The following is a 25,894-nucleotide window of genomic DNA, read 5'->3' as shown; positions in this document are numbered from 1 at the left end:
AAAATCAAATTTTTAAAAATATATGACTGTTCATATACTGTAGATGGACAGTACCATGGGATGAACTTTATATTATATATGAACATGTTCAATCGCTGCAGATGAACAATACCAGGGGATGAACTTTATAATAAATACGAATGAATATGATAATCGGGAAAGATAATATTTATGGTAAAGGTCTACTCTTTGCACTAAAAAATTGATTACTATTGTTGGCAAAAAAATTACTACATTTGAAATCGAAGCCCGTCCAAAATCTTTGCTTATTATAGAGTAGTTATTTAATAGCCTGAGAATTGAAATTACTTTAATTCTAACCAAAAAAAATTAGTAATTAAAATATGATATTTACTTCGATTTTTTAAAATATTACTTACTTGATACTGAATTGTTAATTATATTTGACCATTGTAAAGTTGATAAGTTTCTAGATTAGATGTAAAATTGCCCCGTGTATATATATATATATATATATATATATATTTGATACAATTATCTGGCCTTATTTAAAATAAATTAAATCTCTCAACTCAACTAGTTAGACATATACACTACACATAGATGTTAGTATATCAAAATAGAATGACAGAAAGATAGAATACAAGAGTACATTATAAGTGCTGTTCGGAGTGTACCCGAAATGAATCATAACCTTTGTGTTAAATGCAGTTGATACAAAGTTTAAATAGATTGCAGTTACATATAGTATAAAAATACACGTAATAACCGACGCAAGCTAAAAGTTCAAGTACTAAACTTAAGTTGGCAGGAAACTAGAAGAAATAAAATAATAATTTAGCTTAAAAACAATCAATAATTACACATCAGATCGTAGTCAGAGCTAGCATAACTAACGGAGACTCGCTATGTACAAAAATATCTTTTATTGGTACCAGTCAACGAGAAGTTTTCGCTTTCTATTGCCCGTTGAGGTTGATGTATTTGTGACCATTAATGAGCAGGTTGTAAATCCCAGCCTCCAGTGAGGTAAATAAGCTTCCGAAGACACTTGGAATCAGCAAGGAAGAATCTCCGCTTCAAAAGTGCGTGATGAATCTCATTACAGCGAGGGATATGTTGCTGGATTTTGAAGCAGAAACGTAATTGAGGGCAGCTGGTTTCAAGGACGACTGAGGAATTTTACCTTCTGGCAGAGAGTAAGGAGGGTGATGAGATGTAGAATATTTAGAATCCTCAGCATTATATTGTTGGGAAGAATCACTGTCAAAATCAGAACAAAAAGAGAATGAACCCTAATCAAGCACCTCGAACCATATGATCACATCTGACGTACAATGTTAACAATAGAGACGAAATATTACCCGATAAATTTCTGGATTTTGTTGATGATCCGTGAGCTCATGGAGGCTCGAATTACATCACGGTTACGTGCAGTACTGTCTTTGGGACTACGTGAATTTTCCTACAGAGCACAAACAATTCGACGACATGTCAGCCAGTCATGTCTTCAGCCGCGGGCACCCCACGTCATATCTTTTCTTCCTTTTTTGTGTTCATCCCAGGATATAGCAGGATATAATTCATTATGAACACCATAAACCTTATCCGTGGACATGGTCCACTATGAAGTAGAGCGAATATAATTAGCACTTACTTCAGGGTCTTCTCTGGGATATAATTGTGGGCGAACTAAAGCTTCTTGGTCATGCAAATTTTGTACAAAGGCATGCTCAAGAAGCTTTGCTGCTGATGGTCGATTTGCGGGATCCCTTTCAAAACATCTCTGAAGAAAATCCTTTCCGGCTGAAGATAATGTTTCTGGTATTGATGGCGAATTGTGCAGTACCTTGAACATGGCTTGAGGCTGATGTACATAATACAGATTAAATCAGCAAGTACACAAGATACAGGTAAATAGACTACTAGAATCCGAATATCAAACGGGCATTCAAATTGCTCATTAGTCCTAAGAGGCAGCCAAATCTACTAAATGGTTTAGACAAAGAAAGACCACCCAACGCTACAGTTTACCTTTATGACAATAGAATAAATTAAATTCACCTAGAAGGCGTAGATCACTGAGAGAGAGAACATTATTGCTTAGCAGGCATTGTTTTTGAGCTATGATTCTAGTCAACTTTAATGTAGCCTTAATTCTTAAGGCAAGCAGAGATTAAATGTAAGGTACAAAAACAAATCGACACCTAAACTCTAAGTTTAGGAGCATCAAAAATCCTAAATTCATTTTTGGTGCAATGTTTCTTTTCAACTTTTGAAAATAGTACAATTTGAATCCCATCATTAATAAAAATAACAAAAAATTATCAATAAAAGTTTCTTGTTCCTTTTTTGTAATTTTTTTGATCCTTAAAATGTAATTTTTGAGTCTTTAATTGTAATTTTTGTAGTCTTTTTCTGTAATTTAAATCCTTTTTTATCATTTGTTGATCAACTAACAATCAAAATTAACTTTTGTTAATGAAAGAAGTCAGATTGTACCATTTTTAAAAGTTAAAAAGAAATATTGCACTAATAATAAGTTCAGGATCCCAAACACTCTTGGATCTATATTTTAGGGGCCAATTTGATCTTTTATCCTCAAATATATAACAAGAATATTGCCCTCTTTAGTCTTTAGTCAACAAGAATGATTAGTTGAAGCTATACCAATACTTTTTTTTTTTGGGGGGGGGGGGCAGAGAAGCTATACCAATACGAGTGCAAAAGGATGACTGGTTCACATATGATATCTGCTTCACATATTTGCCCGACAAGGGAAGGGCAGTGCTGAGATTAAAAGTCACCAAAATATCTTCCTCGTAAACAAATATTACAAACTCTTCCATACAGTTACAGATATGATTAAATTTATCAATATTCTAGTAAACCTACAAAACAACAACCATTTGGCTTTATTACAGGTGAAATGAAAAGATGAATAAGGTGCTAAGGTACTCACCCCTTCAAAGTCACTCCATGGAGGTCTTCCTGTCAGCATCTCTATGATAGTGCAACCTAAGCTCCAGATATCAACAGCATAGGCAAGGTCAGGATTGTCATCTTTCATCATGGCAGCCTTCATGACCTTTGATGCACAAATCAGAGTAAGTAAGGACATGCCTCAGCCATCACAAACAAAATCTAGATGATACAAGCAATGAAATACCTCAGGAGCCATCCAGTATGGACTGCCCTTTAAAGAAAGGTCATATGATTTCCCTGTTAGCTGGAAAGAGCAAATTATTAAGATATAGAGACTACGGGAAAGACACCAAAAAAAAACAAAACAAAACAAAAGAAAAGAAAAGAAAGAAAGAGGATGCTGCCGTCAATAAAAAAGAATCTAATATAAACAGCTAATAAAGAAAAATTGCAGGTGTGTGAGTGTGCACAGAGTTAAAATGAGTTTAGAACTAGCCAGTCTAGAACACTCACAACTTTCGCCATTCCAAAATCAGCAAGCTTGACAGTGCCTGATGCATCAACAAGTAAGTTTGCTCCTTTGATATCCCTGAGGAGAAAAACCATCCATTCTACCAAACATCAGCAAAATACAGCAATGCCAAATACAGTTTATTGTTGAGAAATCCAAACAGAAGAATGCCCTTTTCCAGAAAACTGGCTATACTAAACAAGAGAACAAGTTTTGCATGATACATTTTTAAGAGTAACATTTTTACTTCTCCCCCAGAATTAGCATGCTCCTCATATCAAATAATAGATCTCAGGAACAGATTGATAACCATTCAAAGAGCTTAAATCAGTCGTGCTAATTCCTTCCATCAAGCATCACAATCACCTGTGGATAGTTTTGGTGCTGTGCAAGTAAGCCAACCCTGAGAGAATATGCCATGTAAAATTGCGAACTACAGACTCTGTCATCGCTTCACCATTTGCCCGCACAAATTTATCAACAGACCCTGGATGAACATACTCCATGTATATGCACAAGTGATCACCAACCTATAAACAAAGAAGTCTAAAAGAATTACTTCTAATTCCAATCGCAAAGGCCCTTAAGCTTTTAATTAGGCTATACCCAGTATATGTGAAAAAATAGTCAATTAACAACTCACTGTTTCACTGCCATAATACTGCACAATATTTGGATGCTGTAGTTGACGAAGAATCTTGATTTCCTGAGACAATGAGAAATAAAACAACAGCCTAAATACCTTCCTATAGGCAAATGTTAAAGATATTACAGCACGGATGAGAAAAAAATAATGTTGTGTTTGGATGTAGGGGGATTTAAATTTGTATTTAGGCCAAATCCACCATTTGGATCCTAACAGAACCCTCTATTCTAATAAGCTTAAAACAAGCAAAAACCAGAAAATAAACTTCAAATGGGACTGAAAATACTATTGCCGAATATTTAAGTTGGATTAAAAGGAAATAATAATTCAAGCTAACCCCATCTCCCTCATACACCCATACACGAAACTGAATAAAGTTACAGGGTACAAGGATCAGTCCAAAATACACACCACATAACAACAACCTAGAACATAAGCCACTCACTAACACACATGATGATCTTCCTCCACCCTAGTACACTAGAATTTCGAGAGGCCAATACTCTCCCAAACAAACTTTAGTCACCAAAAGATTGAACTCCCCTCTCTCAGCTAAATCGGAGAATTTAAAACCCAAAAAGTTACAAAATCAATGCCCCTAACCTTAGCTGCACCTAATCCCTTCTCCTATGTCACTTTTTCCTCTACAGCCAGAAACCTTTGGGTACCCGAGGAAATGATTTGTAAATCTTTTCTAAATCTTCAGCTCTGTCATATCCGTAAAAATTTACATCTTATTATAATTTCTTTGTAATTTTAAATCCCTACTACACCCTAGTTATTTAAAATGGCAGTCACACTAACCCTTTCATTCTCTTCCCATTTTCATTTCCCATCTCCCTCTTTTCATTATCTTTGAATTTGAAATTTTTTATACTATCCAAACAAATAATTTTAAATATATGAACTTTAAATGTGAAATTTTAAATCTAAAATCTAAATCCAAATTCATCAATCCAAACGTAATCTAAAAGAATTCAAACTTCTATATAAAGTCTATCAAAAGTGCAATTGATTGCAATTATTTAGCTCCTATATTAATTAGAAAACAAATTCTGCGCTAAGTCTAATAAAAACTGCGTTTATGTTCAACTCGTACTGAAAGTTCAATTGGTTGCAATAATGTTTCTATAGTAGTCAAAAAAATAAATATAAGTACCAGGGCTCATCTTGTGAACCTGTTTTGTGTATGTGAACACGCTTTGAAAAAGTGAGATTGAAGAGACTACAGCATATTACTTGCTAAATATTTGGCAATCTGGCTTCTACTTGATGAGTTCTTCCTTTCTTTAACCAAACAGAAAAAATTTGATCTTTCATAGTATTGATAAGAACTAGGATAACTACAGTGTATTAAAACAGAAGGATCTACGACAAGATGGAAGATGAAAAAGAACTGATGCAAATGATAAAATGTAGTAGCTCATACTGACATATAAAACTATGTACAAGTGATAATGGACAACTATGATATTAGTTGATGCATGTAATCACATAAGCAGTTAACCTGAAGTGCTAATTTGCTATAGTTATTAATCACTATGTCCAAACAGTCAAGAGCCCAATTCTCCCCACCCTTACCAATTCTAGTTAAATTAAATCTCAACCCAAACAAACTAATATCAGTCTGTGTTTCGTCTAAGGAGGAGTGTTAGAGATGTTATAACAGAGTCTAGGCCTTTTTGAGTTTTAGTAACACTCAAGCTCTGAGAATAGTAGATCTTCACCATAATTGTTGATTTCCAATAAATGTCAACTGGCAGCCCCAAAAAAAAAGTTGGATCAACATTATTTTCTCCAATAAAAGAAGTCATGTTTCTGTACAAAATAAATTAAAAGACTCAGAATAACCTGCTCTAGTTGCTTTATACAGTTGGAAGAGTTAGGGTCATCTAGAATGAGATCCACCTCCTTCATTGCACATGAAGCACCGGTCTCTCTATTAGGTGAATGAAAAAACACAGTAAAAAAACAAAAGTTTAATCTAAAGCAAATGAGAGCCAATTAGCAGACACTAGCAAACGTAATAATTGAACAAATTGCATACAGGTTTGTCGCATGATAAACACTTCCAAAAGTGCCCCGTCCAATAAGTTTTCCTTTCTGCCATTGACCTTTCACTGAAAATTGACTTTCAAATGAATGAAGCTTGGCACTTGATTGACGCTGCACAGATGATTGTGCTGGTGGTGAAGCTCCAGGAGGAAGAGGAAGAGGCAAAGGATGTGCGTCAACATGGTTATTTTCTGGCCACGCCCTGGAATGAAATCTATGCTGAGGTCCATCTAGGATTTTGAGATTGAGGAAAGGACTACGGCACCCTGGGCTACGGAGAGAAGAATGATCTGGACTTTGAACAGTCAAGGGTGGTGACACCTTCGAAGGATGGCCAACTGGGTTGTCATGAAATTCTTGAGCAGTAATGAAATGATCAGTGAAATCTACATTGCTTGATCTCCGAGGACTGGTAACAGGACTGGAAAAAACACTTGTTGGGGCACTCTTTGTGGCCACGCGCAATCTTGAGTCATAAATACTTTCAGAGTCAGTATCACGAGAGATTGCTCGATCTTTACATGAACTGTGACCTGCATTAGCAGCAACGTAAGAAGGAAAAGGGTCTTCCATATTCAACATTTTGAGATGCAAGGAGAATGGAGAAGGTACCTATCAAGAAACTTGCAACTGGGATGTTTACTCTCAAATTAAACTTTGTGCTTGCAGTGGTTGGATCACAAGATCTATCCATATTGCTCCAAGATTTCATATTTATCAATGTATCGTGATCCATCGTCTTCCTGATGATTTTGAAATGAAAGAAAAGGCACCGCAAAGAATCAACATGTTGAAATTAAAGCATTAATGGATGCTGAACTTTGTTAATTCCATCCATGGCGTAACAAGCAGTAAAACATTGTGTGGGAAATACACAACGATATTGTCTTCGCCTAAATTAAAACCAAGCTAAGTAAACGGTGAAAAATTCAGTTTCATTCAATAAGTGGCTCGGAAATTTAATCAGAGTGACCAAATAAAGCCACTTCCTTTCCTTTTAAGCTTCAGGTATCCATGTCTACTTCTTAGTTCGCACCCAAATTTCATCTTCTTCCCGTATAACTCACTCGAGCTATTGAAGACAGAATCAGATGATCATCTAGGTGACCTCTATAAGTCTAGCGTTCATTTCAATACAAAATAACGACCATGAATGATTGTTACCTCCCGAAAGCAAAGCCCGAACGGTCTACGCAAGGAGATCCGAGCTGGAACTGGCCGGGATTGGGACCGGTTGACTCCGGCCGGCGAGTCAACGGTGATTCGGGAAGCGGGAGAGGTTGAGGCACAGCGGAGGAGGACCAGTGCTCGGAACCACCCGATGAGCGAGACTTGAGAGAGGGCGGAGGCGAAGCCAGGAGCGAAGAATCGTCAGTGAGGTGCAAGCCAACATCATGGTCAGTGAGGTGGCGAAGCTTCCGGACTCGAGTAAGGCGGCGGCGGTGGGGAGGTGGTTGCTCCGTGCTGTGAACGAAATTAGCGGCATTGCCAGCGGCATCGATGTCAGTTTGTTTGAGGGGAAAAGGATAAATAGATGAAGGTGTGGATGGGATGGGAGAGGGAGAAGATGATGATTTGCGAGACAAAGGCATCTGAGGGGGTTGGGAAACGGGATGAGTGGTGGGAGTCGTCATGGAAGAGTGGGAGCAAAAGCAAGAATTTGCCAAGTCGAGGCCATGGGAGCCGGGAGGGAGAAGCAGGACTAGAAAGGAAGCAACACGAAACACCTCTGCTATTTCTCGGCCTTCTGGTATCTGACTATAATTTCCAATTCAACGTGGCTGTGTCTTGAATAATTGAATAATTTATGGTCAACAGTAATGACTTTGAGTTTGAGGTGCTTGGCTTGAGGAGCCGAGTCTTCCCATCTCAAGCCTAACTCCGCACCTTATCTAATCAAAGATGGAGTTTCCTTGGACGAGTTAGAGTCAGAAACACGACCCGCCGTTTCACATTTTGTCAATATAATAATACGTGACCCACGCAGGGAGGAGGAAGGAAACGGGGCCACCACCACCGTAAAACCGAGACACTTGCCTGAATTAGTTGTAATCAAGTGATCATTACAACGAAGGATAGAGAGGGAATGCGTCACAAGGTTGACAAACTAGATCATTGGCAGACTGACCCTGCTGCTGCTGCGGTGAGGAAGAAGTTGGCAACAAACAAAAACAGCCCTCAACAGTAAGTTAGTATCACATTGATCGTTGAGACTGAAGGGCCTCGTGTTGTTAATACTCCATAGCCATCTCCGTCCGAGCATGCTGCTCTGAATGTGTTCATCGTTTACCAATCTAGACTCCCAGACGTTGAACTCGAGGACTCTTTCCGTTGCTGGCCAGTAGAGTCGGGAATAAAGGTTGGGCGGGCTGCCCGTTTTAATAAGAGTTTGTGTTTAAAAATTTGACATTTTTTAGGGTAACCGGGCTTTGAAGCCCGGCCCTTTTAAGCCCTAGAAAAATGGGCTCAAGTTCGGACGGCCCTTGAAACCCGTTTTACTAATCACAAAGTATTGTTTTCACCTCTTTCCAGATAATGTGCAAACATTGATTTGTATTTTGTACCAGCAATTGGTTGAATTGTTTTGTATCATTTTATATAGTAATTTTTATATTTTATCTTGTGATATATGTATAGATATATATTTGATAATAAAACAATTTAATTAATAATTATTGTAGGTGATGATGAAGAAGTTTCAGAAATAATTAATATTGAGCCTTCGCCTACATCTTTCACAAGTGGACCTATATCTGAGGATTTTAATATTTTATTTATGGATGATAATGAGGAAGATCTTGATTAGAATTGATGATGATGTTTGCCTTCATCTTATTTGGACTTTTAAATTTTTTGTTTATTTTTTAGATTATGTGAGACTTTAGTTTGATATATATTAAATTTTAAAATATTCTAAATAAATTTTAATGTTGAATTTTATTTTATTTTATTCTTATTCGGGTTTACGGGTCCGGCCCTGAGCCTTATGAATAAGGATCGGGCTTTAATTTTAAAGATAAAATTGAGATAACCGGACTTTAGAACTTAGGTTTACAAAGATCGAGCTTATAAAAACTGAACCCATATGAGTTAAGCCTGCATGTTTACCAACTCTACTGGCCAGGCTCTGCCTTTTGTCTGCGTCTAAGAAATGGGCAGCTTGCTGAAACTTCTTGTGGGTAGATTTATGGGTTGGAAAAATTTTCTCAAAAAGTCAATAGCTCGGAGGGGATAGTCCTGCACGGAACCTTCTCGTTGTACTAAAAAAAGAAATATAAAAAAATTCCCCATTCTGTCAAGCTGCTAAGCGGCAACATCCGCATCTCCCCCCCCCCCCAAAAAACAAAAAAAACCAAAAAAAAAAGGCCGAAATCTGTGTTGTATTGATCATTCCATAATTCAATAAATAAGAATACACCCCTTTTCACCAAAGCTGAAAATAATCTGAAATCTGAACGATCTAAATTTTATATTTTTATTTTTATTTTTTTAAACATAAAAATATGTAAAAATTGTAAAAAAAAATAATAAATATACTTATCAATTTGACAGTCCATATTTAATATAAATAATTCAAATTTAATATTAAAATTTTTTAATAAGTTTATTATTCTATTTAAAATATATCTGCACCATTCAAAATCTATTTAAAAAGTCAATTTAAAATTTTAATATTAAATTTGGACCATTCATATTAAATTTAAATTGTTAGATTAATAAGTATATTTATTAAAAAATTTTACAACTTTTATATATTTTTATTTTAAAAATAAAAATTAAAAATATTAGATTTAGAATGTCTAAATTAAACCTGAAAGATTCAGATTTATGTTGCCTCAGTGAAAAGACAAAGGAGACTCCCTTCCATGAAGGAAAGCTGACTCCCATTTTCATTGAGAAAACGTGTGACTGTTTATAAAAAATAAAGAACCAAAAATAATATTAATTTATTTTACTAAAATCTTTTAGTTATTAAATCCTTTATTTTAAAAAATAAATTATATTACCCAAAAATAATTATTAGTGACCCTAACGATATTTGGTTGGAAGGGAGGAGAGAGACATCCCCCAATTTCGGGGAGGTTTTGGAGGAGACCAACCAAACAAACAATAAAGAAATGTGATGGTACAGTAACTGGCGACAGCTCAAAGTAGTTATTGTTCAGGCCCATGAATTTTGTACCCGACGGGCTTAGGACGACGAACACTGGGCCCATAACTATTATGACCAAAACTAGAGGTGGAGCCCAAAAACTATTATGACTAAAATTATATGTTCAAGTCACTCTAACCAAACTCGCACGGGTTAGAATGAGACGTTGAGTGCATGCGGGGGCTTGAGAAGTTTACTACTTGGTATGTGTGATTATATTTTTTTTCAAAATTGAGGGTCACGGGAATTCGTGTGAAAAGATAACCAAAAAAAAAAAATCTTGAGGTGGAAAGTTCAATTGAGGGGCCCATAACTATTATGACCAAAACTAGAGGTGGAGCCCAAAACTATTATGACTAAAATTTTATGTTCAAGTCACTCTAACCAAACTCGCACGGGTTAGAATGAGATGTTGAGTACATGCGGGGGTTTGAGAAGTTTACTACTTGGTATGTGATTATATTTTATTTTTTTAATTGAGGGTCACGGGAATTCGTGTGAAAAGATAACCAAAAACAAAATCATATAAAAATTTTGCAAAGTTCAATTGGGGCTGGGGGGCGGGGAGTTCAAAATAATGATATTGTGGGATACTTGATGAGCTAGTCAATCCCTATATTTATTAGCATATTCAAAAGCAGGATTCAAGATAACTTTTGCATAATAAGATCTTTGAATTTTTTTTATTATGCCGTCTAGGAAATAATTCAAGGAATATGCTTTGTTGATGAGCAAAAAAATTTCAAGAGAACTAGGTTGATTTTATGAACTTTAACGAGCTCACAAAAGGGTAAGGCCTTTAAAAATATCCAAAAACCTAGCTTCGATGTTAACCAAAAAAATTTAGAGAAGTCATTTATCTAATTCCCTTTACTATCGCACGTGACACTGCAATGGCTGCGGTGCCGTGGTATTTAGCAAAGTCATGAATGTCAATATTAAACCAATATGTTTTGTTGGGGCCTTGATCTGAATTTGCAAGCAAGGCATGTGGAAGATGACGAGCGGGAAAAACGACGGCCGCCTTAAATGATGGGGAGGGTAATATGTAGTCACGTGCCAGCTGAAGCTTAACGAAGCAAAAACAGTGTCTCTCAGGCTTTGTCCCTTCCAATGATGAGTGACGTTTTCAGCTTTGCTTGTGATTCCTAATCGCTCCCTCTGATCCCATCTAATCTCGTTTATAAAACACATTTTTACAAATTTTATTTAATTTTATTTATAAGCCTTGATTAACCTTTTAAATAATATTTAAAATATATTTTTAAAATTATATTTTATAAAAATAATAATATGATATTATTTTTAAATTTATTATATAGAGATATATTTAAAATTTTATATACTTTTATTTTTTATATTTTTTTTGGCATTCACATGGATGAAAAATGATTTGCAGGAGAGAGAAAAAAAAAAAACTAGATGAGTAAGATGCGCAGACCTGTCTCCCTCAGCCTCTCAGGTCAAGCGGAGTGTATGGGGATGGCATCCACCTGCTTTTTGACCCCACGTCTCTGCTACAAGCACTAATCAAAAACTGGGACCCCCATCATCTTGGTCACTCATCCTTCCTCTCCATGGTTGGCGGGGCAAACTAGTCATTCCACGAGTCAACGTAGATAAGCATTGACTGGCCTCTCTAATGCAGTACTTAAAGTTAGACATGTTAGGCTCACTTTTGTTTGGTTTGATGTTGAATAAAAATCGAATCGAATCCAACTATTTAATTTATTTATAATTAAAATCTAATCAATTTTTATAAAATTTAGTTTAATTTAATTTTATTTTTAATTTAGTTAAAATTTAGATCAGACTTCAATGTATTTACTTAATTTTTTTAATCTTCATAAAAATGTCATGTATTAAAATTAAATTTAATTATTTTTCACCCTTTTTTTATAAAAAAAAGATATAAAAATATAATAAAATTTTAATGTGATAATAATAATTAATCATAAAAATTAATATAAATTTTTAAAATTAAAATTATTTAATATCATGCATTTTTATTTAAGTCCTTTAAAATATTTATCTATATATCTTTATTTTAATAAATAATGAAAAATTTATTATGTAAAATTTAAAATAAAATACTTTTTATAGATAAATTGAATACGTGAGGCTTTTAAGTTATAAATAAGTAAATGATGATTATAGCATGATTATTATAATTATTTACTATTATATATTTTTATTCAAATCTTTTAAAAATATTTATCTATTACTATAAAAAATTTAAAATAAAATATTTTTTATAGATAAATGATTATATCTTTTATAAATAAATAAATAATATTTTTTAATTAAATTTGGCTTGAGTTGGTTCTGTTTGTAGTACTTAAAATTAAAACTTAAATTGAACCAGATTTTTATATTATAATAATCGAGGCATGCCTGATTGTTATTTGATTTTAGTCAAAAAAAAATTTAGATTGGTTTGGGCCGATTGTTTTAATTTGAATCGGTTTGAATACCATGACTTACACAGTTGGTTATAGGCTCTGCCACCACACCCGTTTCCACGTGTTCCGTGGAGCTCCAGAGTCCTTTTCAATATGCATTTTTTCATGGCCAGAATGGAGTTTCACCTTTTGGAAATTTGACGTGCTCCCTCAGTTTGGTGAAAACCCCAATCCCATTAATGACTGACTTATCTGCCACAGCGATGTTTTGTCATACGACTTTCTAATTGCAATCATTAGTTTCAACATAACCATGTTGATACAACAGAGTTAACGACATAATATTAGGAAAAATTAAATAAAAAACTTCTAAAGGTATAAAATTTACAATGAAGAATCTCATCGTAAAGTTGATTAACAAATACTAATTGATTTTTCTTGAAATTACGGGTGATATTGAAAAAACCTCCAATATTAACGCTCCCGATTTAAAGATTCTTCATTCTTGTGTGTGATTTTTCTTTAATTACACTTCCAAGTTCAGGAGACTTGGACGGAACAAGGTTTAGACGAAATATATATACTAATATGTTGATTGTAACAACTTCAAGATGATAAATAGTAAAACATTATCAAGTGCCAGCTCAACTCTTATTCTTAACTATATTTATAACATCTTAAAATTTAAGTAAGGGGAATTTATTGGTCCAAAAGTGAGAGTAAGAGTAAAAGTCCTGGTTGGATAACTCCTTACAATTAAAGAGTGAAACTAGTTTCAATTATTTGAACTAAGTCTATATGATTTAATAGCCATGGGTTCGATTAGATAATATAAAGATAGATATAAAATGGTTGTATAAATCTTAAGCATGTTCACTTGTGCAAATCATGGTCTGAGATGATATGGTTGTTTATGCTTTTTGATTGTTTTACACTTTCTCCGCTAAAAAATGTAAGGTATTTTTTAAAGAATTGAATGTCAAAAAATACAAGGCATTTTTAATTTTTTAAGATATAATTATTGCTTTTTTTCTAAAAATGTCCTTATTGATAATGACTTTATATTTATTGTAAGGTGTTTAATAGGAGTAAATATAAAAAAATAAAATTAATTAAAAAGTAAATAGCTACTTTATTAAGGATGAAATTTAGTTAGAAATATATTTTATTTTTGAACGGAAGAATTATTTAATTGTCACACCTTGATATACTTTTTTTAAGTGTCTTAGTTACTAAGATTTTATAATTTTACTCCCATTACTTAATGTTTTTGAAGGGATGATAAGGGTAAGGGCAAGGAAAAGCCTCAAGAGCAAAGCGTTAGGGCCATTACTCATAATTTCTAGTTGCATAGTGTGTGTGATGAAAGTTATTGTTACCTTGCCAACTTTAGGATTTGTTATGAAATTTTAGATACCTGCTTATTTGCATACTATTTAACTTGATGCATAATTTGGAATGGCCATGTGCTTGACTAATTGGCTTGATATACCACGTGTTATGGTGATTTGTTAGCTAAAGTTTCACTTGGAAAATGAATGAAGTTATTCAATCATGATGCATGCCCATCTGTCGTAACTGTCCATGCCATTGTAAAGAGGGCAGGCACTTATATGGTGCAAGAGGCCTACAGGCTCAACTTAGCACATAGCGTCTTAAAATCCTTATTTTGCATTTGAATGGCTTGAAATCGAATCCTATAGTTAGAATACTTACTTATGAGCATGTGTGTTTTTGTTTCACACTGATGGAGGATCTGGGTAAAAAGTTACGGGGTTTATAATTTAATCAGGGAAATTTTGTTTAAATTACGTTGTTTGCGTAGAGTCCGCCGTGAACGCTGTTGGCCAAGGTAAATGTGTTCAAAAGGGTTAGCCACAATGTGCAATGCTGTAGGCCGTGGCGAACTAGCATAGTGAAACTCAAAATATCTATTTTACCCTTGGGCTTTTTTTTTAGGACGCGGCCATCTTTTATCGTCATTTCCATTGACTTAATCTCTGAATTTCTTTCACATGACACCCAGATTGGGATTCCAAATCCTGTCAATTTATTAATGATTACATAAATTATGATTGGCTCTTCAATTAAGAGTTATAATTGAGGAGTTTAATACGATATAATGATGAAGGTCATTGCATATTTAAATATAAATTTTATTACAATAATTAAATTTTATTAAATTAATTTTTTTAAATAAATTTTTGTTAAATTAACTTTTGGACAACGGAAAACTAAATACAAACAAAATAACATAACAAAAGTAATTATAAGGGAGCATACCCCCAAAAAAAAATCGCAAGGGCATTTTAGTCATTAGAAAGAATGAAGTAAAACAGTAGTAAAGTGCTGACGTAGGGAGCAAAGCACGAAAGATTGTATTCGATTAAAATGAGATCGACAGCGATATGATTTATATGTAAAAGGAAAGAGGAGAGGAGGGTGGAAGCGGAGGCCGAAGAAGCCGCGGGGCCATTGGAAGAGAATGGCGGTGACGGACTTCTTCGCGGGCGAAATAGCCACGGAACTTATGAAACTGCTCGTAGACATTTCTCGCAAGTCACTTTTGTGCAAATCAAGTGCGGACCAGCTCCACAACTACATCAACCAACTCCTCCCCATCATTGAAGAAATCAAATACTCCGGCGTCGAGCTCTCCGCCGTCCGCCAATCCCAGCTCGATCGCATCTCCGAGATGCTCCGTTCTGGCGTCGAGCTCTCCCACAAGGTTCTCTCCTCCAGCCGCTGGAACGTCTACAAGAACTTGCAGCTCGCCAAGAAGATGGAGAAGCTCGAGAAGAACGTCTCCAGGTTCCTTAAAGGTCCCATGCAGGCTCATATCTTGGCCGATGTCCACCACACCCGCTTCGAGATGGCCGAGCGCTTTGATAGGTTGGAGGCCTCCAACCGCCGCCTCGAGCAGTACTTCGGAGCCATCAAGATTGGAGTTGGGGGTGGAGGGTGGGTGGAGCAGGCCGTCAGAAGTATGGAAGAGGATGAGAGAGTGGACGGTAATTCTGGGAGCTTTAGAATTGGTTTGGATTTGGGGAAGAAGAAAGTTAAGGAATTGGTTGTTGGGAGACAGGATTTGCCCGTTGTTGGGATTCGAGGCATCGGAGGATCGGGCAAGACCACTCTTGCTAGAGAGATCTACAGAGATGATCATGTTCGATGTAAGCACCCGTTCCTTCTAAAGTCCTCGGACCCTTTAGTTTATTTACCCTCCTCACGTAGCAATTCTGTGTAACGTTATTTGTTAAATCTCCGTGTCATCGAAGTTACTACCGCACTCTTCACCATCATGGAGCACAGGATAACAACTTGTTTTGGCCTTGAATTTATCTTATTTTCTTTTAACGAGGACACAAGGTGGGAGTTGATCATGTTTACTGTGCGAGGTCTGAGGGTGGTGTAATATATTATGGTTTTGATATTGACGGTAGCTCTTCGTCGTTTGTTCTTGTTATGAAATTTATGATAGATCTAAACCATCATTGACTTATTGCTCTTGAAATGATCTGCTATGGAAGTGCTCTTGAAATGATAGATCATTGACTTATTGCTCTTCGTCGTTTTTTTGGCCAGGTTATTTCCAGAGAATCTTGTTCCTGACAGTGTCACAGTCTCCAAACGTGGAGCTGCTGAGAGCCAAAATATGGGGATTTATTATGGGCAATGAACATTTGAATCCTAATCATGTGACTCCACAGCGGAAGCCGCAATTTGAATGCAGAACTGAAACGCGAATCCTGATAGTTCTGGATGATGTGTGGTCGCTCTCTGTTCTAGAACAGCTTGTCTGGAGAATACCTGGTTGTAAATTCCTGGTGGTCTCAAGATTCAACTTTCCCACATTTTTTTCTGCAAGCTACGAAGTTGAGCTGTTGAGCGAAGAGGATGCCCTATCTCTGTTCTGTCACCATGCCTTTGGACAGAAGTCAATCCCTTTAGCTGCAAATGGGAATTTGGTCAAGCAGGTATTGGTGAACTCTATCTCTTTACATTGAGTGGTCTTCCTAAACCTAAAATATTTTGTTGCTTATATATGTTCAGTTTTTGCATCCAGGTAGTGACCGAGTGTGGAAGACTTCCATTAGCCCTTAAAGTCATTGGAGCTTCCTTGCGGGATCAGTCTGAGATGTTTTGGGCAGGTGTCAAAAACAGGCTATCCCAAGGCCAGAGCATAGGCGAATCATATGAAATCAATCTAATTGAAAGAATGGCAATCAGCATCAATTACCTACCCGTGAAAATCAAGGATTGCTTCCTGGATCTGTGTTCTTTTCCAGAAGACAAGAAGATTCCTCTCGAAGTACTCGTCAATATGTGGGTTGAAATTCATGATATTGATGAAACCGAAGCTTTTGCTATAGTCGTTGAGCTCTCAAACAAGAATCTTCTCACCTTGGTGCAAGAGGCACGGTAAATAAGTGAAAACCATTTTTATTCTGTTGGTTTCATGATCTGCATTATTCTAACATGTTTTGATATTTCAATGTATCAGTTCCGGAGGTATGTATAGCAGTTGTTTTGAAATCTATGTCACTCAACACGATGTATTGAGAGACGTAGCTCTTAATTTGAGCAGTCGCGAGAGCATTAATGAGCGCAGGCGGTTAGTCATGCCAAAAAGGGTGAACGGAGTCCCTAAAGAATGGTCCAGATATAAAGATCGACCATTTGAGGCTCAGATTGTTTCCATTCACACTGGTATCTATTTCTCCATGTACCTATCAATCCCTCTCCCAAAAAGGGAAAGATTAAGAAAAAACTTGTATGATTGTATTCGCTATGGATCTCACTTTTTGCAGGTGAAATGAAAGAAGCGGATTGGTTTAGAATGGAATTTCCCAAGGCCGAAGTGCTGATCATCAACTTCTCCTCCAGTGAATTCTTCTTGCCGCCCTTCATCGATAGAATGCCAAATTTGAGGGCATTGATATTGATAAATTACAGTGCATCATATGCTTCCATTCACAATTTTCGTGTTTTTGAGAATCTGGCTCCTTTGAGGAGCCTCTGGCTTGAAAAAGTTTCAATCCCTCAGTTTTCAGATTTTCCCCTAGTAAGCTTGCGCAAATTATTTGTAGTCCTCTGCAAGATAAATGACAACGTGGATGGGGGAATGACAGATTTGTCTAAGGTCTTCCCGAACCTCTCAGAGCTCACACTTGATCACTGTGATAACTTAACTGAGCTTCCCCCAAGTATTTGCAAGATGGAATCACTTCAGAATCTAAGCCTCACCAACTGCCACAATCTAGTCAAACTTCCTGATGAACTGGGAAAGCTGCGATCTCTAGAGATCCTGCGATTATATGCTTGTCCAGCTCTGGAAACGCTTCCTCCGAGTATCGGCCAGCTGATAAGACTCAAGTACATAGACATATCTCAATGTGTTAATCTCGGACGGATTCCAGTGGAGATAGGAAAACTAGTAAATTTGGAGAAGATGGACATGAGGGAGTGCTCTTCGATTAGGGTTTTACCAAAGTCTGCAACGTCATTGAAGTCACTGCGCCTTGTGATTTGTGATGACGAGGTGTCAGGGATGTGGAGAGATGTGGAGAAGGCTAGGCCAGACGTTTGCATTCAAGTATCAGAACAGTCTTATGACCTGGATTGGCTTAATGAAAAATGAAGCTGTGAAGGAACTGTGTAGCCTTGTTCCTTGTAAATGTTTGTAATCTGTCCATAGCCTACTTTTGATATTGCAATTAACTTCGCCAAGAAATTTACCAGCTTGGCCTAGCAGTAGCGAAGTCTGTTTTTATCAAAAGTCTGAAATACCATGACCTGCACCTATCGTTCACTCTTTTACTAAAAAGCTGACTATTGATAGTTGTTTTTTATTTGTGTCGTTACCAATTGCGGAAGGCGTTCGGAAATCTATGAAGATGTTACTACTATTAAGTAACATGTCAGAAATAAAACGCACAACAAATATAAAAAGAAGGCGGCTGGAAAGCTTGGTTGGAACAATTTGCGGAAGTGCTGTTCTACTTAAATTTCAAGGGCTAGGACGAAAATTTTGGAATATTGTGTGCGTGATGATAGAAATCCGACCAATCACATGCCTCCACTAGCAGGACCTGTCTGATTCCTCTTTTCGTCCCAAGAAAACGCGTAAGAGAAGAGAAGCTGAGCTAAGCGAAAGCGACGCTCTGGCCACTCTCAATAGAGTTGTGTGTGGCTTTTGGAATTACCGAGAAGCTTCCTCAGTCGCGCATTGGCCTTTTGGTCAGTGTTTTTTTAATTATTCTCTCCACTTTGGGATTGGGAATATATGTATTTTTAAATTTCTGATAATAAATTATAAATGTAATCAATAATATTTAGGTCTTTGGTTATTAAAAAAAAATGAAATGAAATAGATTTAAAAAATAAAACTAAAAAAATAAGAAGATAAAAAAGATAGGCGAACATATTTATAAAGAAGAGAGATTATTTAATTTATGAGATTGTAAATCATAATTCTTAATATTTTAACGATGTAGTAATTTTTATATTTATAAATATATATATATATTAATGAATTTTATTGTGTTTATTATGAGAAAATGGTGATTGAGTTAATTTTTTTAATTCATTTTATTTCTTTTTTTTTCTGATAACCAAATGTAACCTTGTTAGTTCTCAGATGTATTTCGGAGGTTTATGAACAAGCAAGTGGAATCTGTTCTGCAGTTCGATCTGGACGAATTTATTTCACTCACCTTGGAATTAAAGAGCAGGGTACTTTTATTTAAATTTAAAAATAAAATTTAGTGAAAACCCTAGCTCCCTTTTCTTTTAGTGTGCGTTTGGTTTTCAGTTTGCCAAAAGTTCATTTGGTGAAAATTCATTTGGTGAAAGTCAGTTTAATAAAAGTCAGTTGTTGTAACGAAATTTGTATTTGGATATATTTTTTTAAAAGTCAGTTTGATACATTGAAAGTTGTTTGGTTTGTGATAGTGAGATGTGCTTTTGAATGTGCAATTATCAAAAAGGAAATTGATTTATAATGATTTATAATTTTTATTATACAAATGTAATATATTCAAAATATTTAAAAAATATAATAAAGATTATAAATAACATAAATTTTGATCTATAATGCTAAAAATTTGATCTCTAATTATTTATATTTTTTAATTTGTAATTTTAAAAGATGTAATAAAGATTTGTAATTTTTATTATGCATTAATGCTAAAAATTAACATAATTAATTACTCAATTTATAATACTAAAAAAATTGATACCTAATTATTATTATTAAAATGATAATTATATTTTTAATGAATTAATTATTTTTTAAATAAAAAATAAGAGATTAAACTTAGGGTAGTATGGTTAAATAACATCCTACTTTTTAAATCCACTTTTCAAAAGCTTCAAATAGTTACGTTTCAGAAATTCACTTTCAGCTACTGTTTGAATGTACTTTCAGGATGTGTTTTTTTGTCAAATATTCTACCCAAACAACTTTCAACTTTCTAAAAGTGAAATTTTACTTTCTGAACGTGAAACGGAGGAAAATCAAACGGAACCTTGATCCAACAACACCAACCACTGCGTGACGCGCAGAGGTGGCTTGACCTTGCGCAAAGTGAAGATAGGCGTTTAGATCTGACGGTCGAGAATTGCTAAAAGCGGAATGTCCCATCACTTGCTGGTTATTTTCTTCCTCGTTAATGCGAACAGTTCTAGATTTTTATTCGTCACCGACTCGCGATGACAAAACCTTTCAGACATCAGGGTGCTCCATTATTTCGTTCTGCACGAATTTTATGCGTTTTTTAATGTAAACTAATATTCAAAGACCATACCAACCTACACACATATATATATATAGAGAGAGAGAGAGAGAGAGAGACCATACCACACAGGCCTAGTCACCCATCACCTCTTGCCCTGTCCATTGCCGAAGGAATATTCGTTTATCCCGCATTCGAGGCTTGACGAGCATTCTCCGTCCCGGGTTTTCCTTAAAATTTCTCAAAAATAATTGCACACACCATCTAATATTTTCCAAACGCAGGCCGCATTACCAGCATTTCATGTTTTACAGCCGATTGATAACAAGCATGATATAAAACCAGCCATGCTGGCATTGTTTGATTCAACTTAAACATTTTGCATTTAAGGGCACCCCATATTAAAAAGAAAAAAATTACTAATGTCACATGAATCTAATTTATACAAGGTAAAATCAGGTTGCATGTCAAAATGGTGACAATTTGTCTATATTTTACATGATCATAAAAATTAAAGGAAAATATGATGATAGGCACAGCAGAGCCAGAGACAAGCATGCAAAATGCCTCTCAGAGGAATCTGGAAGGAATATATTCATTTATCCTGAGAGGATAGCTGTAAAACTCGTCGTTTCTTGGATCTCCCTTCCTGGACTGGAAAGGTACCCACCATGGAATTCCTCTGTCATTAGCAGCATGCTTTGCATCAAGCGTGTTGTCAAGGAGTGTTCCCACGATTATTGCCACAGTTGGAGGGGAAGAGAATATGGTGTTCAAAATGTCATTAAACTGTTGTGACACAATCAAATCAGAAAGACGTGTTTTATTTATAAGCTTGCGAAAATAACAAAAGAACCCCCTTTTATCAGAAGGCACATCAACAAGGAATCAAGAACTGAGACACCTTGTAAGTTGTGACTGACTTACCCAGCCAGCATTAGTTCTAGCCGGACCACGACCATCTTCAGTAGTGTTGGTAAGAAAATATTGAGGAATCGAGATCCCTAGAAAGAGAGATAAACCCAAAACATAGAGATTTCTCATGGAGTTGTTATTAGCAAACTGCATAAATGAGATCCCAACAGCAGCTGCAAAAAAACGAAGCAAAATGCTTTCACGCCAATTATTATCATTTAAACTTCCAACCTTGACAACTTACACGACAACAGCAATACCTACCCACGATTCCTAATAAAACACAGTATATGGCAGCAAATATTGGCAAAGGAATCGATGCAAAAAAGGCTCCAAATTTACCTGAAAGAGATGTGATAAATTGATCACATATAAAATTTATAAAAGAACAGGCACTTGCATCTCGTCTTAGGTGAAATATATTACCAAAAATAGAGAAGAAGATCATAAAACCACATGATATCTGCACTACTCTTCTGCTCCCTATTTGTGTTAACCCAAGTAGGCCCACATTTTCACTGCAATACCCGTGTTAGTCCGAATAAATGATGTTGATTTACTAGCATAATGAATAAAAGAGAACTCTCATATTTAGGTCAAAACTAATAATCCTCCCTGTCAAGGTAAAGCACAGGCAGGAGCCAAAAACTAACGTTTCAAATAGCAACAGCACTCATGAAAATGGCTAAAAGAGCATAATCAAATATATACCTACTTTCAACGTGCTCATTAAGAAGAATCAGACAACTATGAACATGTTATTTTCTATAAACCCGTTAATAGTAATATAAATTACAAATGAAGCACCAATGTAAATACTAAATATTTAGCGCAGTCAATAAGTCACTATAGGCCACAACCAAGGCATCCAAAACTTTGAGTAATCATGCTAGAGTTGGGTCAAAAGTGACGCTTGGAACGGTTTTGCTTACACAGATGCAGTAGTACCAACAATAGAACCAAATATGCCTTCAAGCAGCATGCCAAAGCCCTGTATTTAGGAGGTCAAAAAATAATAATCAGTAACTAGTCTTATAACTGGTCTAAATATACAAGATAGAATGAGAAGCCAAAGAATAATCAAATTAAATTGGTTATTAAGAAGCACAATGACTAGTACACTAAGGGCCCGTTTGGATTTCCACTAGGTATAATTAATCAATATGATTGATTTTAATTATAATTGATTATATTATAAAATAATCTGTTTGGATACTATTTTTTTAAAATTGATTTAGTTGTGCAAATTACTACATAGGACATTGCTTTTCAAAATTAAATTATTGATAAAATTATATTTAATATTATTAAATTTGTTAAACTTTACTTAGAAAGTAAAATATATTATTTAATAGTAAAATTGAATCTATAAGCAACCTCTCAGAACTTGTTTCAAAACATGATTCTAGCTCAATAATCAATTATCAATTTTTTTCTGCTATTTGTGTAATTTGCCCCAAAAATTGATTATTCTTTCTGTCCAAACAGGCTGTAATACTATACCTGTAGCCCAATGCTTCGGCTGAGGACATGTGCAGGAGGGGCTGTTGCACCAGAAAGCCTGGCGGCTGCAAAGAAAGTCCCAGTTGACTGCAATGGAGGATTTAAAATTTCAAAAATTCAGAAAATGTAAATCATTAGCACTTCCAAGAGAGTGAAGGTGTCAATCTGAAATGGATCAAAATAACTATAGCAATTTAAAAATAAACATCTACAGTAGCAGTTGCTGGACCTCTGCAGAAGTGACAAGTGCTGCCCCCATCATCCCAAAGACATGACTAGCGCTGAATATGGGGGTACCCCATTGAAATGGATATGGAACTTTAATCCTAGAGTTGGAAAGCAACACATGAGTAATTATAAATTTCCGGAAGAACATTCAAACTCAAAATAAATTAATAAAAGCACCGCTATCTGAACATACCAAGAAGCAGATGACATGAGGTAGGAGCGATCTGTGCGGCAACTAGTTTGTGTCTGTTCTCTAGAATTATTGTATGCACCAGCCACGGTGAGGATAGCAGCAAAAGCCCAGATAACGCCAATGCACATAAGTAAAGCAAACCTCTCAAGCACATGCTGCGCAGCAGGATGAATGATGCGCCTCAAATACTGCAGGATCAGACAAGGGGTAAAAGTCTGAAATTTTCTTTTTATATCAAGAAGGGGCTAGCAGCCACGTTACATCAAAAAGTCATCCAAAAATTGCACAAAACAGGGTACAGCCACCCCTTGAATGTCAAAATAACGTAACTCCCCAGACCACCCTTGAGGGAATGAGCTAAAGATTTGCAGCTCCAAAGGGGAGTGAGAAGTAACATTTTCGATGAGATAAGAGATAATAGACCTGCTGGATTAAGACCAGTAGAATGAGCATAGGTAATCCAATCTCCACACAATTTGCAAGCTGTATTGAAGCAGAGAAGTCACACAGTTAACACTTTATCCTTTAATCTTCAATTATGAACAATAATGTACTCAAACTCGTAAGTGCATTAGGGATATTTACCAGTGGGAAGCCCCTCATGAACAAACCAAGACCAACCACACAAACCACCGGTACAATGACTATTGGGCTAAATAATCTGGTTGAAAAAGAAGAATCACAAAGAATTATAAAACAAAGGATAAACTAAAGCTGCAAAGTTTCTCACTGCTTTTAAGATATAAACATCAGACTGTATAGAATCAGAGGGTGAAAAAGTGAATTAATATGGGAGATTGAGATTAATTTACCTTGTTAAATTTCCCCATGCCTTACTAAACCCAAGGATGACGTTGATGAAAGAAGAAACAATCAGGGAACCTTGAATTGTCCTAACTGTGTAGGTAAACCTCTACAAATATCATCATAATTACATATACTCATATAAAGCTTCAACACCAATTTAAGTTATTGCAAGAGTAGTTAAGTTTCCAATGGCATAACGACTAAAGTTTTTGAAGGGACAAACTTTATGACGTATACAAACCTCGTGATCAGATGAGAAATTACTGTCACTGTAATCATTTACGATGGACATCACTGGGATAAAAAAGGCTATTGAAGAACCCATCACTACTGGAAGCCTAGACCCAAGCCATGTTTGAAGTAAAGTGTTCACTCCAGACATGAATAACAAGGTTTGAATCACGCGAGCTTTGTCACCCTGCTCAAGAAGACCAACTGTTTTAGCATGCTATGAATATCAAAGCCAAGCTTATTTGTTGGTTAATGATAGTATGAAGTTATAGTAGAACCGGGGCCATACTTACATGGCTCCCACCCATTTGAGGCACTAAGGTGCTTGCAATCAGAACTGTAGTTCCAAGCATCACGATGTAGTGCTGAAAACCCAGTAGACATGCCACCGCTGTCAAAATTGTGGACGGATTCAGGAAGGTATTAGTCGCCCAGTGGTCTAGGACTAAGGAGAAAATAGCGTAAGCTGGAGAACTACGATTAAAGAAATCGAAATGAAATTTATATAATTCTTAGACACAACACACCGAATTACGTAAGAGTTAAGATTAGTTGGATTCATTGACGCCACTCTCACAAATAGTAAGTGAAAAAAGGGGAACTTTACTGAGAATCAGACTAGAAAAGGCAAAAAAAAGTCATCTGCAATGAAGCCACTAGAGAAATTTTAAATATGAAAAAGAAACCCAGAACAAGCCACATCATCCCCCTTCAGCCACAAACTTGATAGAGACACGGAGCTGATTTTCAATTTATAAATTTTTTCCTCTCAAAAAAATTCGACTCCTTTTAACATCACAAAGACCTTTATAGCTTTTTGGCATAAATAAAAGAACTTCCAAAGGGAAAAATGAACAAAAGAAGAGCAGAATCAGAGGAAGAGGGATACTAACGCCAGGAAGGATTGGAATGGATGCAGTAGTGAAGCTGGAGGAGTTGTTCGGCGGGTGTCCAAGTGGGCCCCCGTGAGAGTGCGAGATTAGGCAGCGGTGGTCCAGGCTGTGGCGTCTGTGCTGGCGGCGGGGGATGGTGGTGCTCGGTTTCACCCATTTCACAATCCTTGGTCCGAAACTTTCTTTGCTTGCTGATGGAACTCGAGATTTTCCCGATTCTTCTGTCTCAGGGAAGCACCGACCCAGGGAAGGAAGGCCTTATAAGTTATAACTTGCCTCTTAACAGAGTGATTAAATAAATTGAAGAGAACTGAGAAAGACTTGAGAAATAATCTGACGTTTTTTCCCGTAAGATGCCGAGAAAGTATGAAGAAAGCGATGTTGGGTGATCACGTTATGGTTGTTGTGTGCCAAGATGCAATTGCATTCGAAACACTCGCTTTTGAGGATGCGCTGAGCGCGTGGATATTCACTCCTCCTGTTTTGCAGTCTCCGAGGTGCCTCACAGACTTCATGTGAAAATTCTCGAGTTCTTTTTCCCCGGGCTTGTAAGATTTTTTTCCCCGGGCAAGTTTTTCGGACTGAGCTAATGAGATTCGAATGTCGTAATTTTTTAAGCTACTGTGCGTGTTCGAATTAAAAAATTTATACCTTAGGTTAAAAAAAGTTAAGAGAAAAGTAAGTTAATATAAAGTAATTTATATTTAAATATTTTTTCATAAATTAGTTAGATAA

At 36.0% G+C, this 25,894-nt stretch overlaps 3 protein-coding genes across 5 annotated transcripts; 1 reads left to right on the top strand and 2 right to left on the bottom strand.

Moving 5' to 3' along the window:
- Positions 1-610: 610 nt before the first annotated feature.
- On the bottom strand, positions 611-8,051 carry LOC129303344 (mitogen-activated protein kinase kinase kinase 5-like). 2 transcript variants are annotated; one of them, XM_054942615.1, is made up of 12 exons: positions 7,263-8,051; positions 6,711-6,841; positions 6,091-6,631; positions 5,895-5,982; positions 4,041-4,103; positions 3,764-3,927; positions 3,400-3,475; positions 3,131-3,190; positions 2,924-3,049; positions 1,619-1,828; positions 1,326-1,426; positions 611-1,150 (listed from the first exon to the last, which is right to left on the bottom strand). In XM_054942615.1, exons 1-12 carry the CDS (start codon positions 7,730-7,732, stop codon positions 1,144-1,146), a joined length of 2,037 nt encoding a protein of 678 aa, XP_054798590.1. In that variant the 5' UTR covers positions 7,733-8,051; the 3' UTR covers positions 611-1,143. The 2 variants fall into 2 exon arrangements, with proteins under 2 accessions (XP_054798590.1, XP_054798589.1); XM_054942614.1 differs by having other exon boundaries at positions 611-1,224; positions 7,263-8,038.
- A 7,007-nt stretch (positions 8,052-15,058) lies between these two features.
- LOC129303572 (probable disease resistance protein At4g33300) lies at positions 15,059-18,505 on the top strand. The gene is made up of 5 exons (XM_054942970.1): positions 15,059-15,826; positions 16,239-16,630; positions 16,720-17,075; positions 17,158-17,363; positions 17,465-18,505. The coding sequence occupies exons 1-5, from the start codon at positions 15,139-15,141 to the stop codon at positions 18,292-18,294; spliced, it is 2,472 nt and encodes an 823-aa protein (XP_054798945.1). The 5' UTR covers positions 15,059-15,138; the 3' UTR covers positions 18,295-18,505.
- Positions 18,506-20,790: 2,285 nt separating this feature from the next.
- Positions 20,791-25,642, bottom strand: LOC129303889 (nucleobase-ascorbate transporter 3-like). Of its 2 annotated transcripts, none has more exons than XM_054943456.1 (14): positions 25,160-25,642; positions 24,560-24,711; positions 24,277-24,453; positions 24,041-24,141; positions 23,814-23,889; positions 23,652-23,711; positions 23,229-23,416; positions 23,037-23,133; positions 22,808-22,894; positions 22,237-22,295; positions 21,731-21,822; positions 21,569-21,646; positions 21,317-21,477; positions 20,791-21,178 (listed from the first exon to the last, which is right to left on the bottom strand). In XM_054943456.1, the coding sequence occupies exons 1-14, from the start codon at positions 25,314-25,316 to the stop codon at positions 20,960-20,962; spliced, it is 1,704 nt and encodes a 567-aa protein (XP_054799431.1). In that variant the 5' UTR covers positions 25,317-25,642; the 3' UTR covers positions 20,791-20,959. The 2 variants fall into 2 exon arrangements, with proteins under 2 accessions (XP_054799431.1, XP_054799432.1); XM_054943457.1 differs by having other exon boundaries at positions 24,560-24,657; positions 25,160-25,638.
- Between the last annotated feature and the right edge of the window lie 252 nt (positions 25,643-25,894).

The sequence above is a fragment of the Prosopis cineraria genome, unplaced genomic scaffold (genome assembly GCF_029017545.1).
Source record: "Prosopis cineraria cultivar Desert tree isolate PC_DT_omini unplaced genomic scaffold, ASM2901754v1 PC2, whole genome shotgun sequence".
Taxonomy (NCBI): Eukaryota; Viridiplantae; Streptophyta; class Magnoliopsida; order Fabales; family Fabaceae; genus Prosopis; species Prosopis cineraria.
Note: the sequence above shows the minus strand (reverse complement) of the source record. Positions and strands in the feature narration are given on the sequence as shown.